At 43.3% G+C, this 16,621-nt stretch overlaps 1 protein-coding gene across 5 annotated transcripts in view; it reads left to right on the top strand.

The window, feature by feature from the left end:
* The window catches only part of STON2 (stonin 2), a 146,324-nt gene extending 132,612 nt beyond the window's left edge, over positions 1 to 13,712 (top strand). For all 5 annotated transcript variants that reach the window (XM_045807709.2, XM_045807704.2, XM_045807708.2 and 2 more), the window contains 3 exons: positions 628 to 2,466; positions 8,226 to 8,428; positions 10,031 to 13,712. In XM_045807709.2, the coding sequence (XP_045663665.2) occupies positions 628 to 2,466; positions 8,226 to 8,428; positions 10,031 to 10,114 (2,126 nt within the window). In that variant the 3' untranslated portion in view covers positions 10,115 to 13,712. The remainder of the gene's footprint in view (positions 1 to 627; positions 2,467 to 8,225; positions 8,429 to 10,030) is intronic.
* Positions 13,713 to 16,621: the final 2,909 nt, after the last annotated feature.

The following is a 16,621-nucleotide window of genomic DNA, read 5'->3' as shown; positions in this document are numbered from 1 at the left end:
TTATTAGACATTTTTAGTTTCTCTCTCCTGAGCTATCTGTATATGTCCTTTGTCTATATTTCTCTTGGAGTTTTTATAGTCTTCTTATTCATTTGTATGAACTTACTTCATCTTAAGGGTGTTAATATTTTGTCTTTAATATTTATTGATCACATTTGGGCGAGAATCCCTCCAATTACATTATTTGCAATCACTTAGAACAGATAATTTGTTTTGTTCAATGAGATGAGATCAGCTTTATATCATTATATGTAGGAGGTGGTTTTCAATGTCTAAAAATTAATACATACTTTAGAGCATACTAAGGACAACATCTATTCTAGAAACTTCTATCAAAGGGAGAATGTATAAGAGTTAAACTACAAGAAACCTTGATCCTGTCGGTGCTTATGTATTGATAGACCCATTTGTATTCTTACTGCATTTGATGTGTGGCTCCTGTGCTGTGCTTATTACAAAATTATGAGATCTGTGCCCAGACTAGGACTTGACACAGGTAATGAGCTGCTTTGGAATTTACTGGATTCCAGATAAAATTCTAATCATCCTTCATTCCCATACCTCAGTTTCCCATACTTCAAAGAGGCCCTGAATAGCAGTCCTCATATGTTCTCCTTTTTCTTTTAGACAGTTCTTCCTCAGTCCAGGAAGATGAAGAGGTAGAGATGGAGGCCATCAGCTGGCAGGCCAGTAGTCCAGCCATGAATGGACATCCTGCCACTCCAATGACCTCTGCTCGTTTCCCCAGCTGGGTCACTTTTGATGACAATGAAGTCAGCTGCCCTTTGCCACCAGTCACCTCTCCCCTGAAGCCAAACCTACCACCTGTTGCATCTGTCATTCCAGATGTGCCTCATCACTCAGCTGGGTCATTTAAGAAGAGGGAACGTCCCAAGAGCACTTTGATGAACTTTTCCAAAGTTCAGAAGCTGGACATTTCATCCTTAAACCAGCCGCCTTCCATAACCGAGGCTCCACCTTGGAGGGCAACCAATCCTTTCCTGAATGAGACTCTGCAGGATGTCCAACCCTCCCCTATCAACCCTTTCATTGCTTTCTTTGAGGAGCAGGAGAGGCGCTCCCAAAATAATTCCATTTCCAGTGCCACAAGCAAGAGCCAAAGAGATTCTCTCATTGTCATCTACCAGGATGCCATCAGTTTTGATGACTCAAGCAAAAACCAGTCCCACTCTGATGCTGTTGAAAAACTCAAACAACTCCAGATCGATGATCTGGATCATTTAGGCAGTGCGACACTTCCAGATGATGACCCGGTAGCCTGGGTTGAACTAGATGACCACCCACCTGGTTTAGCACTGTCCCAGCCCAGGGATGGGTGGCCAATGATGCTAAGGATCCCTGAGAAGAAAAACATCATGTCATCTAGGCACTGGGGGCCCATCTACGTCAAACTGACAGACAGTGGTTACCTGCAGCTGTATTATGAGCAGGGGCTGGAGAAACCATTCCGTGAGCTCAAGCTGGAGATCTGCCATGAGATTTCGGAACCTCGGCTCCAAAACTATGACGAGAACGGCAGGATCCACAGCCTGCGAATAGACCGTGTCACGTACAAGGAGAAGAAGAAATACCAGCCCAAAGCTGCAGTGGCCCACACAGCAGAGAGGGAACAGGTGATGAAGCTGGGCACCACCAAGTACGATGACTTCCTGAGTTTCGTCCGCGCCGTTCAGGACCGGCTCATGAATCTGCCCGTGTTGTCGATGGAGCTGAGCACAGTTGGCCTGAACTACCTGGAAGAGGAGATTACCGTGGATGTCAAGGATGAATTCTCCGGCATCGTGAGCAAAGGAGACAACCAGATTCTCCAGCACCATGTCTTGACGCGGATCCACATTCTGAGCTTCCTCTCTGGGCTGGCAGAGTGCCGCCTGGGCCTCAACGATGTCCTCGTCAAAGGGAACGAAATCGTTTCCCGGCAAGACATCATGCCCACCACCACCACAAAGTGGATCAAGCTCCATCAGTGCCGTTTTCACGGGTGTGTGGATGAGGACGTATTCAACAACTCACGGGTTATCCTGTTCAACCCTTTGGATGCCTGCCGGTTTGAGCTCATGCGGTTCAGGACGGTGTTTGCGGAGAAGACCTTGCCTTTCACGCTCAGGACGGCAGCGAGCATCAACGGGGCTGAGGTGGAGGTGCAGAGCTGGCTTCGGATGTCAGCCGGCTTCTCCTCTAACCGAGACCCTCTCACTCAGGTCCCCTGCGAGAATGTGATGGTTCGTTACCCTGTGCCCAGCGAGTGGGTGAAAAACTTCCGCAGGGAAAGTGTCCTGGGGGAAAAGTCTTTAAAAGCCAAAGTGAACCGGGGGGCGAGTTTTGGCTCAACTAGTATGTCTGGCTCGGAGCCTGTCATGAGAGTAACTCTGGGAACCGCCAAGTATGAACATGCCTTCAACTCCATTGTGTGGAGGATAAACCGACTGCCTGACAAAAACTCAGGTAGGTAGAGGTTTCTCTTCTGTGAAAACTGCCACGTGGTCACACGAGAACTGGGGTCAGAGTTCGGCATTCTGCTCCCCTGTGAAGGGCTGGGGTTTGTTGTGTGACAGAAATATGGTAATGGAAAAGTGGGACCAGAGAAGCAAAAGTACTTCAGCAAAAAGTAAGTAACAAACATGAATGACCCAGTTCCCCCCGTTTTCTCACTCCCTTATTATCCTACTTCTAGAAAGCTCTGCGTTATTCTTCTCAGCTGAGTTGTTAAGCAGATTTGCAGGGCAACTTATGAATTTGTATTCTTATTCTGACTCATTTAAGTATTATCTCTGGTGCCAGAAGCTGTTTCCAGATCCTAGAAAGCCTCTGGGTTCTGAAGAGGTATCTTTCTCACTCGCCTTGAGTGTAGGTAAAGGGGTCAGTTTATGGCCAGTCATATGTACAGTGCGGGTGAGGAGTCAGACTAAATGATTCCAGTCCTCTTGTGCGAGACCTGTCAGTCATAACATCTCCAACTCAGAGTTGGGATTTGAGGGTGGGGAAGAGGAGAAATGGCCTTTGATCAGACTGGAGATCCAGCCAGGACCAGAAGGTCCAAAAGGGCTAACTTCTGTCAGACACAAAGTAAAGGAAGGTACACTTGATTTAAACAAAGAAAGCAGGCTTACCAGCCCTGGCAGGATCCACAGCCTGCGAATAGACCGTGTCCTATCTGGTGTCCTCTACTGGCTGCTCACAGCTATCAGGGGAGCTTTTGTGCTTGGGTGGCTTGCTCACAGCTATCAGGGGAGCTTTTGTGCTTGGGTGAGCACAGAACACGATGACTTTCCTCGGGGGTCCAGTGAATTTAATGAAATGACAAAACTAGGGAGGAATCCAACCAGCTCTAATAGCCTTATTTCTTAGAGTAAGTCTGAGTGACCTCAATGACAGGCAGTAAGCCCGTGATCCTATGATCCTTTAAACCACTTCTCTTCTTGTTTATTGTAAACTTTGCCCATTCATTACCTGAAGTTAGATGCCCTAGCCAAGCAAAAAGGGGAAGGTTTGGAAGAACTCTTGATGGAGATGTGTCCTTCTCTTCTGCAGCTATTCCCCTTCCGTTCTCACTATTAAACCCTGACAGTATGTTTAGAGTCTTCATTTCCTGTTCTGCGTGTGGAGTGGCTGTGTCATCATACCCAAAATGGGACGTGATGTGACTGCAAGAGGCAGTACGATCTGGTCACCTCGCCAAGCCGTCCAGGCAGTGCACACACACCGGGGCATTCTGTGTCAGACACTGGGTGTAGCGGTGCAAAATGAAGAGACAATCAGACCTCTGTGTTTGAGGCTGGATTTGCCAAACACCCCCACCCCCATCCCCGTTTCTAAACTGATGGGATTTTAAAAAACAAAGTCTTCCTCTCTCTGCTTGCTTATTCATTTCTCCTGAAATTGCATTGTGTTCTCCTGGTGATAGTGCTGTGATTTCTACCTCAGCCATGGGACCTGTATGAATTGATGGAGGAGAGGAAAAGCCCTGAACTCTCCTTTGGCACAGAAGCCCTTGAGAAGAGAAGTGAGGTGTAAGGGGGGGGGGGGGGGGAGCTACCGTTGAACCTGCTGGAGACTTGACATCCAAAAAGACAAGGCCTCAGGTTTACGTTTATCGGAATGTTTGGCCCTTCAGTTTGTTAAGCATGGATTCAGTTCACTCCATTATGGAATTACTGAGTCTTCAAGCTGGAAGGGGCCTTGGGGATAACTCAGTCAAACCTTTTCATTCTATAGATGAGAAAATTAAGGCCCAGGAACGACAGGACTTACCTGAAGTCACAAAGCCACATCCAGGGGTCTTTTCTCAATACCCCAGCTGCCTCTTAGTAGAGGACACCAGATAGACAGAAACGTGAAAGACTTTCCTCTAATAGAAGAGAGGTTTGTAGTTTTCTCAGTGTGTACACATCTATCTCATTTGTTTCGAAGTTCTTTCTCTCAAATATTTGTAAATACTGTGTGAGGGAGTTTTGGTTGTAAGCAGCAAAGACAAGACAAGACAAGACAAGACAAGACAAGACAAGACAAGACAAGACAAGGAAGGAAGGAAGGAAGGAAGGAAGGAAGGAAGGAAGGAAGGAAGGAAGGAAGGAAGATTGTTGGAGGTTAGCTCGGAGAACTGAAGGAAAGGTTGGAAAGGTTGAGCAAGCAGGCTCTTGAAAGCAGAACTGTGAGATGTCTCCTCAGGCTGCAGCCATTGGGATAAATCCTCATGAGCCATTTTCTGCCCTTGCCACTTGGCTCAGGAGTCAAGGGGAAGATAGCGCATTTTGACTGACATGACATGCAGTGCTGGGGCAGATTATTTCCCAAAGCAAGAGAGGAAAAAAGATTGTTACCAAAAGAAAGGGGGGAATGGGTGCAGGACAAGGGAAAATATACGTCTTCGGCAAACACTTGCCTTAATGCTTCCCAGCAGGTTAGTGTTCGGCGGGCCCAAGGCCAAGGAAATGCGGTTTATGTATTGCAAATGTATTTCCTGATTACTGGAACCTTTATCTGTGAAAGATTTTTGAAATACAGGACAGCATAAGGATATTTGGGAATATTTCTCACGTAAGCTACCCTGCCACGACTGCTTTTGCTTTCATGGTTACATATTTTTGTTTTATTTTTTAAAAGATTTTATTTATTTATTTGTCAGAAAGAGAGAGAGAGAGCACAAGCAGGGAGAGCCCAGGCAGAGGAGGCAGAGCAGGCAGGGGGAGAAGCAGACCTCCCCACTGAGAGGGAGTCCGATCCGGGACTCGATCCCAGGACCCCAGGATCATGACCTGAGCTGAAGGCAGACGCTTAACTGACTGAGCCACCCAGGAGTCCTGGTTATACATTTTCAGTAACACCCCCCCCCCCCCCCCGCCACACACACACCCAAAAAGGGCTTCTTATACTACTCCTGGCCAATCCTATATTTCTGGGGAGGTTCAGGAAATCAGCAAGACCCTTTTCTGGAAACTCAAGATGTACAGGAACTGAACTGCAGTCAGATGGCAGGCTGTTGGCATTGCCAGTGCTCTCCCCATCCAGTGTGCCCTCTGCTAGTTGTCATCCCTTTTCTGAGTTCATCTTGGGCTTCAGATAGCCTTGGGAAGGTGCTTTTTATGGGTTTTCATAATTCTCACACCTGCATTTACAGTAAAGGAGACCAGAAGCTCTGCATGCTTACTCCTGCTTGCAGTGGCCCTGTACCTCCAGCCCCCAGCAGGCAGGACAGTGAGACCGTAGGCAGCGTGGGACCGCCGGTCAGCACCCCCAACTTGCTGCAGCCACAGCGGGCTCATCCCAGCCCTGCTGCAGAACGATTAACAAGCTGCTGTTGGGAGTCCAGCGTGGTTTAAACTGGCAGGTCCAGCCCTGCCGTGTGCGTGTACAGCCACCCCTGCCTTCCCACCGGGCTCTTCAAGGACCCCTTTCACCCTGATCCCAGAAGCTTTTCTTAATCCTAGAAGGTACCCGAAGAAGTCCTACTGCTTTCCCAGATCATCCGCCAGGAAACCAAACATTGTGTCCTGCACGGGTAGCTTTCTTTGCTTGGAACTCCAGTTCTCTAATATTAGACCAAGAGAAAACAATTTCAATATAGTTCGCCTTTTATGGAAAATAGAAATCTGAATTTTAACGTTAAATTTTCTCAACTTCATCAAGGAAGATGACAAAGTGCGTGGGCTCACTTAGTTCATTACCATAAATTAAACTATACCAGCTCTCAGAATTGCACTTCCTACCTGTCCACCAGCCCTGCGCAGGCATTAGTTGATGCCGGGAATCATGAAAGAATGCCACTTTCATAGAGCTGTCTGTGAATAGACTTTGGAGAGGTGAGCTTTGTGGAAAGTAATGATTTCTCATAATTCCAACAATGTGCAAATAAGGATAATTAGGTAAAACCGTTGTTCAGGTTGCCATCAAATTAAAGAAACTCCTCCTCCTATGTGATTTGTAGTGATCTAAATCTATAGCGATACGCAGAGAGGAGTTTAGCACATAATTCAGAGTCCGATCTGAGTTTTATTCCCAGCACTGCAATGTAGTAACTGTGCGACCTCAGGCAATTTACTTAAACCTCTCAAAGAAATCTTCTTTTCCTCATTTACAGAAGAGGGTTATTAATACCTAGCTCGTTAAGAAAGAAATTAGATAATGCTTTTAAGTGTTTAGGACAGTCTCTGGCCTGTAATAAATATAACAGATAGCTATGTAATTGCAACTGTAATTTTTTAAAAAATCACATGGATTCATTTTTAGATAATGTAATTTTTCCTATTACAGGTATCCAATTTAAAATTTCTTTCCTAGAAACCAGTGCAAATTGCTCAGTTTCCCAGAGTATTCCTCTTTGGAAGTAACCACTGAAATATGCTTTTTGTGAAGTAGAGCAAAACAAATACTGCACTCTGCAGTGTTTTCCTTGGAGAGCGGGTGTGCATGTCCTCGCTCTCTGAGATTAAAAAGTCCTGCCCAGACTAATAAAGAAAACTGGAATTGTTTATTTGGGGAAACTCAGATAACTAAGGGCCGTTGCTATTACATAAGGAAGTCAAAGCCATGTCACGTTGTTTATCCATGGCAAGTTGCTGTATGGGGGGTTCCTAGAGCTCATTTCTCCACTCATGTCACCCTGCAAACCTGGTCTTGAGGTTGGGGATCCTATGGGAAGCTGTGACTCAGACAGAGTGGTTAAAACACCTCGGAGTCAGAGCGCTTGGGTTCCATCCTCTGTCTGCCACTTTCCAGCTTTGACCTTGGCTAGTTTACTTCCCTCCCAAAGCCTTTGTGGCCTCATCTGTAGAATGTAATGACTATGACCTTAAGGGATTGTTACGAAGGTGCAGGGAGAGGGTGAGCGGGCAGCATTTGAGAGAGTACAGAGTGCTCAGCAAACCATGCTTTCAGACGTTACAGCCATGGAACTGATCTTTCTCTTGACTCAGATATCTAATAACAATCCTCAACTGGAAATACCTAAGTTTTCCATCCAAGTACAGTAGAACTAGCATAGATGTATAGAATTAAAGAACAGGAAGGGACTATGCCTGGCATTGTCCAGCCGCCCCTTTACTACCCATCCCCCATGTCCCCACTTTCCAAATCGGGATCTGAGGCGAGGAGAGAACCAAGGACTTGGGCAGGATCTCTGCCACTTAGCAGGAGAGCCAGGAGTCACACACAGTGTCCTGTTAGTCTACGTCCTACCCAGTGCACCACACACACCCTTCATTTACATATGCCATCTACCCACACGAACGTGCCAAAGCATTTTTGTAAAAATACGAGATGCTATTGAGAAAATTCTCCTTTCAAAGGGAACCGTTCTTTTGCCCCATGTGGCTGTCATCGATGTTTTATTAGGTGCTAAGTGCTGCCCCCTTTTATTCCTTTCTGCCAATCTACAGATCTGTGCCTCTGTTTCTGGTATTTGTGCTGTGTTCCCGTATCACCCTGACCTCAGCGGGCAGAATGACCCGTTTTTCAGGCTGTGGGTTTTATTGCTAGGATACAAGCTCCTGTAATCAGATAGTTATATCAAAGGGTCTGAGGCACAGGCAGTGTGATTTCTGTTGAAGTACATCCTCGCTCGGCATTGGACCCTCCCTCTGAAGGACGGCCGGGTGTGCAGCTCGCGGGCAGTCTTCAGGCCTTCTTTGTTATCAAGGTGGCTCTTTGGGCCTCTCCTTCCACGTCGCTCCGAAGAACCTAATGTCTAGATTCTTTTCCTTTCATAGCTTCTGGTCACCCACACTGTTTCTTCTGCCACCTTGAACTTGGCTCTGACCGGGAAGTGCCTTCCAGATTTGCCAACCACGTGAACGTGGAGTTCAGCATGCCCACGACTTCTGCCTCCAAAGCCGCTGTAAGATCCATCTCCGTGGAAGACAAGACTGACGTCAGGAAGTGGGTCAATTATTCCGCACACTACAGCTACAAGGTAGCGTCGGGAGGCATCTGGCTCATGTGTCCAAGACCATTTGTTTGCCCCCCCGCCCCCCATCTTGTTCCCTTTAGCAGCGCCTGCCATGGACGCAAGTGTTGTCTTACTGCCTCAGAGAGAGGTACACCACACGTGGCTGTGGATGAGTCTGCTCCGATTTGAATGACTAATCTCTCTAGCGAGCAAGAGAAAGGTGGGAAAAAAATAAAAAGGCAGACGAAAGAGGAGAGTATGATGTCTTTCAGTCATGAGTAACATCCAAAGAGTCATGGGGTAAAGGGGTTATTATTATTATACGATATCATATATTGTACATTATATATAATATGAATATGACGAATGAGTATATCATAATATTACATTCTCATTCATAATATATGTTGCAGAAGTTGTGAACTTGGAAGTGGAGGGGAGTTCAAGAAAGTGCTAACCCAAAGCATGTATTTCAGCTTCAGAGTTGAAGAAGTAGATCTGACTAAAGTCCGGACACCTATGATCTGGTCACGGGGCTATAACAGGACAAAATTCAAAAGCCAAGCAAGCTTCTGTAATAGTAACAAGATCAGGGCTGTGGAAGGAGAAAACAAAATTGGAGTGTTCTGACATAGTAATTCTATCTTGAGGTGTTAGAAATTCAATAGCAGATTAAATGTCAAAGACAGAAAGTGGGGGTTATTGAAGGACTATTTTGCAAAGTGGTTTAATATTTTTTATTCATAATAATACCCTTAGATTTTTGTGGTTATTTATTGTTCTTTAAATGTTTCCTTGGTTGTGTTATCTAAAATCTTAAACTACCGAAAAGAACAAATACTCCATCTTGTGGCCAGGAAAAAAAAATAGCACTTTCATCAAGCAATGACCCTAGTCAACTGCTTCATCATAAGTATCTAAAGTGGTAAAGAGAGGAGAAGCTTTAATTGTGAAACTCTCTTGCTTGACGTATTTCTTTTCTGAATTGTCAAAGGCTTCAGTGCGTCTCTTTCAAGGCAAGATGAATTTATTAATCCCTTTATAGTTACAGCTACAATATTACATAAGTAGAACTGTAAACACTACCGTACTTACCAGTTTGGAGACTTTGTAAAGCGATGAAGTAATAGAGAGTATAAACAGCTGGTTGGAAAGGAATTCATTCATTTGATAAACCTTTGTGCTTACCTGCTGCATGCCTGCATTATGGGGATACAGTAGTAAACTAGGGTCTGCCCCCCGTCCTGTGGAGCCTGTGGAAGGCTGGAGCCGGGTACGTGTACCAGGGACAGTGGAAAAATGCATAGGAGGAGCACCGAACTCCCTAATGACTTGAGAACTGCTTCACAGAAGAGGTGACCTCTGAGCAGCTGTGCAAGGCAAAGAATAAAGATTTCCCACGTGGACTGTGAGGAAGAGGGAATTCCAGACCAAGCAAAGAGCGTGTGCAGAGAGAGAATCATGACGTACTCAGGGCCAGTAGCTCCAGCGTGGCTAAAGCCCAAAACAGTGACAAAATTATGGGGAATCGCAGAGAACCTGGTGAGGTATTCTCTTTGGGATCATTTCTTATTGGGATATTTTTCTCCTCTTTCTAATGTTTTTTTTAACTTCTACTCTCGGCAGGTGGAAATTGAGCAAAAAAAGAGTTTGAAGCTGGACTTTGAAGGAGATGAAATGGAAAATCCCAAGGAGTGTGGGGTCCAGTGAAGAACCCCTATTGCAGGGGGGCCTGACCCAAGCATCATAATGGGATGTCTTCCTGAGCAGCTGGAGTTCAAGGCAGTACCTACCATGGCTACTCCCTGCTGGGAACAGTATACTGGACCTTCCTGTTTGTAGTTACCGATAACCTAACAGGACACCTTGAGGTGATTGCTTTGGAGAGACTCTGATATGCCTGAAACACCTGGTTTCCCTGACTTTTGGAGCTTATTGTCTAATTAAGCCTCCCTCTCTTTGCTCTGTTTATCTCTTAGCACTTGAGTGTGGTTTGTTGTGACTACTGGAGTCAGGAAGAGAACCTTCCACATCAGTGTCGGCAGGATTTCCTTCTGGTGTTCACCTGTCACTTCCCTGATTTTCTAGAAAACACAGTCTTGAGAATCCCCCTCTGTCACACCCTCTAGAAAAAGTTCAGAAGAGGCACAAAACACATTTCCTCTTTGGGTCTACTAGGCTTTTTGTACGTGTCTCCCTTCTTTCAATGTTAACGCTATGCAACAGAAATTTTCAAGACATTTCCCTCCTGGTTTTGGATTGTTTTGATGGAAACACTTTTTCCATCTCTCTAGTCCCGGGGTTCACCACCCTGAGTCACAATAGACAATGGAAAAGAGGCACAACCGGATACTTTTTAATTCTGTGATTAGCCCCACATTCTGCAGAGGGTGGCTATGGAAGGGAAAGCAAAATTGAGCTTATTTTTCTTCATTCTGGGGGAAAAGGGACATTAATTGTAAGATTATATTCAATTCAGGAGACATGTTCGATCTCAGTGAATTCCCAAATTCACACTGAAAAATATAGGTCATTTCCGATTCCTGAAACAAATGGATATATATACATATATATATATATTTTTTACCTCAGGCATTTGTCAGGAGCATTTGGGAACTCTTTTTATACCTCAAGCCTCTAGACAGTTGCATGTCTCTTTAACTCAGACTTTACAGGAAATATAAGTGGAAAAGATCATTTTAAAAGCTATTTTAAAACTAAGCTTATACGAACTTTTCCCCCAAATTCAGAGTTTGATAATCACAGTGTTGTAACATCTTCAAGGCAGAAGTCTCTAGGGCAGAGATGGGGGAATGCCATATTTTTCTAATGTTGGGAATATTAAGTCCCGATTCCAAGAGTCTGGGACACTCAGTCTTCTTTCCCCTCATGTGTTCCCGTTTACATTCTGTACCTCCACTTCTTACATCTTGGTGTTTTCTTACCATACACGGACCGATATTGGCCATCCCAAAGGGGACAGTTTGCAGGCAGGTTCTATCTGTCTGTTTCTCCCATGAAGAATAGAGTAAGGGGACAAAAATCATGCTTGTCCAATTTGTCAGATGACACAGAGAAATAAACGATATATCCAGTCTCGACTGGCAGATTTAGGATTAATTTATTCAGTGAATATTCATTGAATTAGAACTATGTATTGACACTAGAATATAGACATCATTACCATTTTTTTTGAACTACCTGAACATAAGACTGAAACTAAAAGGATGAAATTCAGTAGGCATTCAGGAGAAACTATATTCTAGTTGCTTAAATGCATCCCTCGAAATACAGAGTGGTATTACCTAGGTGTGTGTTGATGGGAAGGGTGTTGAAAAGTCCTGGTTTCATAGCAGTTCACGTGGAAATAGGAGTTCAGCGTTGAATCAGGAATGTATCATGACTGTTCACAAAGTCAGTGCATTCAGCCTGTGGTAGCAGAAGCCCAGGGAGCCCTGCATGCCGCATTGGTCAGTTCACATCTGGATGGAGGGCTGAGTTCAATTCTGGGTACCACATTTTAAGAGAGACAATAATAAATTGTGTCCAGAGGCAGGTGACCAGGGTTGTGAAGGGTCTGATGACATAAGGAACAGGGGAATAGAAGAGAATAAAATAATATAGCTGCCTTGAAATTTCTGTTGAGTCATAAAAAAGGAGAGGAATTAGACTTACCCTGTGTAACTTCAGAGGGCAAAAATGGGAACAAAGGAACTTTATAGATGACAGATGTTTGCTCCAACATAAGAAAGAATTTTCTAATAAGAGTGGTTCTAAAGAGGAATAGACTCGAGCAGTGAAATTTCCTGTAATGGCAAATGCCCAAACAAAGGTTAAAATAACCACCCATCCCAGATGCTATGAAAGGGACATTGGCTTGGGGATAGATGGCTCCCAAGATCCCTTGTGCATATAGGTTCATCTCAGTAGTAATAGGACTCCCTAACTCTAGTTGTTTTTTCTTTGATAAGTGGTTCTGTATGCTCTTTGAAATACAGTGGGATTCCCTGGAGGTCTTTGTCAAGTGAGGCATAGCCCTTCCCCTGCTGTACGAGAGGCATATGAGACTCCTCATAGGAACATCAAGATGGGCTGAAGAACTGGCAAAGGTGAAGGTCATTCTGGCACCTTCCCTACCCAAGGTCAGTGCCCGTGCACCCTCTCCAGATCCTCTGCCTCACCTGCCAGCATCGCTTATTGAACCTTTACCTCCCACCTTAGTTAATTCTCATTGCCTTTGTGCTTTTACCTGTTTTTTTTTTTTTTTTAAACCAAGGGTTAGGAAAATCCTTTCCATGCTATCCACATTCAGCAAGCAAATTATTATTAATTTTAAAAAACCCATCACCTTGATTTCATCAAATTTGCTTTCCCACTACTATTTTTGAGAAACTAATTATGGGTAGCATTTAGGGGTTTGGGGAATATAATACTATATATTTTTAGACCTAGTGTTTTGTTAATAGGCCACATAGAAAACACAGTTAGGCAAATTACTTTTTGGTGTGCGAATCCTAAGTTTGCCTCTCTGGACCTGGATTGTGTGTGTGTGGTCACAAAAAATCCTTGTCTATGTTATCAGTAATGTGAAAATATTAAAAATAAGTTCATTTTACCAATACATAGTATTACTATTAGAACATAAATTAGATGTCACATGATATTAAGAGCTATGCTTTCTTTTGAGTCTGGTGGCTTGCTTTGTGACTTTATTGTGAAAGAGGATAAGAAATGTACTCGTTACAATAGGTCAAACAAGAAGTTAGATATTTTGTGGGAAGGGGGCATTAAACCCCCTTTGCCACTCTTATAAACATAATACTAGTTATTTCTTATCAGAATTTTGCATTTCACTTATATTAAATATTATCTGGACAACTTTTTTTCTATTTGGTTCTTTCCCTGCTCTCAGCATTCCTGCATTATTGGCAGGACTCAGAACTCTTGAGAACTTTTTTTATGTAATATATTTCTACTTGAAATGGGAGTAATTTCTATTCAAATCCAGTGGGTGAGAGCAAAAGTTTGTTTCCCTAGAAATTAATGCCCCCAAGAAAGATGATCCATGATGGCAAAGAATGTATCTTATTCTTTGTTTTCAGGACCTAGGACAAAGCTTGGGAGTATAATAGGTTTCAGCCACTTTAAATCCTTGCTGATAGGACAAACATATATTAATGAAATAAAGGGAAATTATTAGGGGGGCCTGGCTGGTCAGTTGGTAGAGCATGCAACTCTTGATCTTGAGGTCGTGAGTTTGAGCCCCACATTGGGTGTAGAGCTTACTTAAAAAAAAAAAAAAAAGAAATGATGACGTATTCAATAAGTTTGCTGAACGAACACTGACCCTGAAACTCTAAGATACTTAACCCTTACTTGTCAGCAGATACTTCTATTAAAGCAAGCAAGCATGCTGTTTCCTGGAAGACTTAAATTTTTTTGTATTCCTGCTTCCCCTGTCAACTAATGATAACTGTCAGCACTTACCTTTCAGCTGAATTTAAAGTACAGTTTACCTTATTCATATTGAAAGCCATTTTTGTGCCCAGAATACAATAGCACAGATGCTATCCATAGTGAAGATTATTGACTCAATGTTGTTCCTGTAAGCCAGACAGATTTTGCCCGTTTGAATAGCCAGCAGGAGAAGAAGGCGCTGCCCGTCTTGGTGTGCGAGGTCCTTGTTTTCCCCAATGTTAACCACTGACCAGTGTTACTGGGTACTTCCTTTGTCACCCTAGGAAGATGGAGGTCTGAGAGGATGAAACTCATGAAATGAAATCATGATTTCACAGCTGCTTTTAGTCTCATTATAAGGTTAAGTGGTAGGAAAGCACAGGATGATCTGAATTTTTTTCTTAAAAGCCTTGGGAATATTAAATTAATTTGAGTAGGAAGCACTGCCACCTAGCCTACTTTTAGAATTCTCCCACTTGGGGCTGGTAACTTTAACTCTTCTGCAAACGGTGATAATAGTTAATTCTAGCATTTCTAGAGTTTAGGTCATGTTAAGAATGCAATTTAACAGAAAATTTGAACAAAATTGACCCAAAAGATTATATCCACAAAAAAATATCACCTAGTATAAGCAAATCATCTTTAACACCTTCTACCAAGTCCCATCCAAACCATGACCACTCTTTATATAAAATTAGTCATGGCATTCTCACCAAGTTTTAAAGGTGTTTTCTAAACATTACCAATGTTGAAGTGCCAATTCCCTACAAATTACCATTTCTTCATCATTTCCTAATTGTGCTATTTATGAATGAAACTTGCTTTGGATATTGTGACTTGTATTTATCTATTTAAGGAATTAAAAGTGAACAAGATGTAGAAAATAAATGCATCAGTAATATTTTCCCATGTGTTAACTAAAAGAAGGACTATGGAATTTTCACACTTCTTCTAGTGTGCCTTAGCAAATCTGCTTGTGAGTCTAGTCTTTTTTTGTTTTAAAAATTGGGAAAACAAAACAAAACAAAGCACATGTATCTCTGAACTTGCAATTCCAGGTCTGTAAAGACAGAAATTATCCATAGTAATGTGTTTGGTGCCTGCACAGAGGCAAATAATAACTGTATATAATGAAAAGCTATAAAAGAACAGACTTAAAAATTAGAATTTCAGTATGAAAAGACAGAGTGTAGAGAGGTGACAAATACAGCACTGGCCACCAAACCTCAAAATACTTGAACTAGAGGGCATCCCTTAAAAGTAAGGAGCTCTAGGAAAAATAAAAGATTATGTACCAGGGAGAAACAGAACGATTTCAGTTCAACAAATGTTTATCAAGTATCAAAAGTTCTGTGCTATCACCCAGCTTCCCTAAAGGGAGGTAAGGTCAAAGCCAAGGACACTGAGAATTGTTGATGTGAAGTCATTGGAGGGAGTGCCCTTTACCAAGGAGAAATTAGGGTTTCTATGAAGCTTTGAAGGACATAGTCATGGAGACAATCACCATGTGAAGTAACTTGCTATTTTCACAATTGGGTCCCAGTAACCTCAGCTAAAATAGTGAGAAAGCTGGATTAATGGTCCCCTTAGGTCCCTGCCAGCTCCAGTTTTATGGATTATTTTATAAAAGATCCTTTGGTGCCATTGTCAGTGATACTTCATGTCAGTAGGACTCTTCATTACAGTCTTAAGAACCAAGATCAGCTGGACCATCCTTTTCTTTTTCGTGTCTCTACCCTTTACTGTCTGCCCGGACAACAAACAGAAAACTCTGCAGCCCTCTATTTTGTAGTTGGAGGATCAAAACTGATGGTGACCCTCAGTTGGAACACTGCTCTGTAAGTTCCACCAGCATCACCCAGCTCAACAGTGGTGTGAGTGTGATGAGAAACAGACCAGACAGGGCTCCAAAATGGATGGTAGGATTTGGGGATCACTTGAAGCAGAAGTAGGTCTAACCCTCCCAGGTACTGAGGGGCCACATTAGGATGATCTATGATTTATAGTCATGTCCTTTTACACAAAAGACTGCAGAAATTGAGGGAGGAAAAAAATGCTCTGTAAACATTCTGGGAGCAAGGGTCAGTTCTCTGCATCCTCGCTGTCTATTAGTAACATGAAAACGTAATTAAAATTTTTTTTAAACATCCAGAAGCTACAAAATACCATCTCTTTTGTGGTATGTCGTGTTAGTATGATTTTAGTTACTTGTACTTAGAATGGGGTCAAATATAATGGCTCGATTCTAACTGGACAGAGCAAGGAATTCCAGCTTCCTCTTCCTGGTCAGTCCCATGCTGTGCCTCAGATCAAACCCTCGAGGCTAGTCATGGACACCATCTAGCCACCATCGTCTTGCCTCCATGTGCTTCAGGATCAGCGTCCCCAGGCAGTATCTAATGCGAGTTCTGGGAAAGCAGATGTGCACAGATCCTGACAGCAACCCTTTGGACCAAAGGGCTTAAGGGTTTTGAAGTAGGAGGTAAAAGAAGAAGATGGTGAGCTCCTCTGACCCTAAGCCAGTATTCATTTGACCGTTGTGTTCACCGGCCAACAGAACCTGGAGAAAACTTCAGCATATGCAAGAAATTAAACAATCAGTGTTTTGGCCAGGGAGTGTGATAGAGGAACTCTCCCCCTCCCCCTCCATTTTTGTAATGTCCATCAGCGAATTTCAATCTTGTCAGGATGGATGGACCCAAGATCCAATGAGTGATTCAGCTGATCCAAGGCTTGTATTCTCCTTCCTTCATCATCCAT

Source organism: Ursus americanus, chromosome 26 (assembly GCF_024610735.1).
Source record: "Ursus americanus isolate L20-20 chromosome 26, mUrsAme1.1.p, whole genome shotgun sequence".
In the NCBI taxonomy this organism is placed as follows: domain Eukaryota; kingdom Metazoa; phylum Chordata; class Mammalia; order Carnivora; family Ursidae; genus Ursus; species Ursus americanus.
Note: the sequence above shows the minus strand (reverse complement) of the source record. Positions and strands in the feature narration are given on the sequence as shown.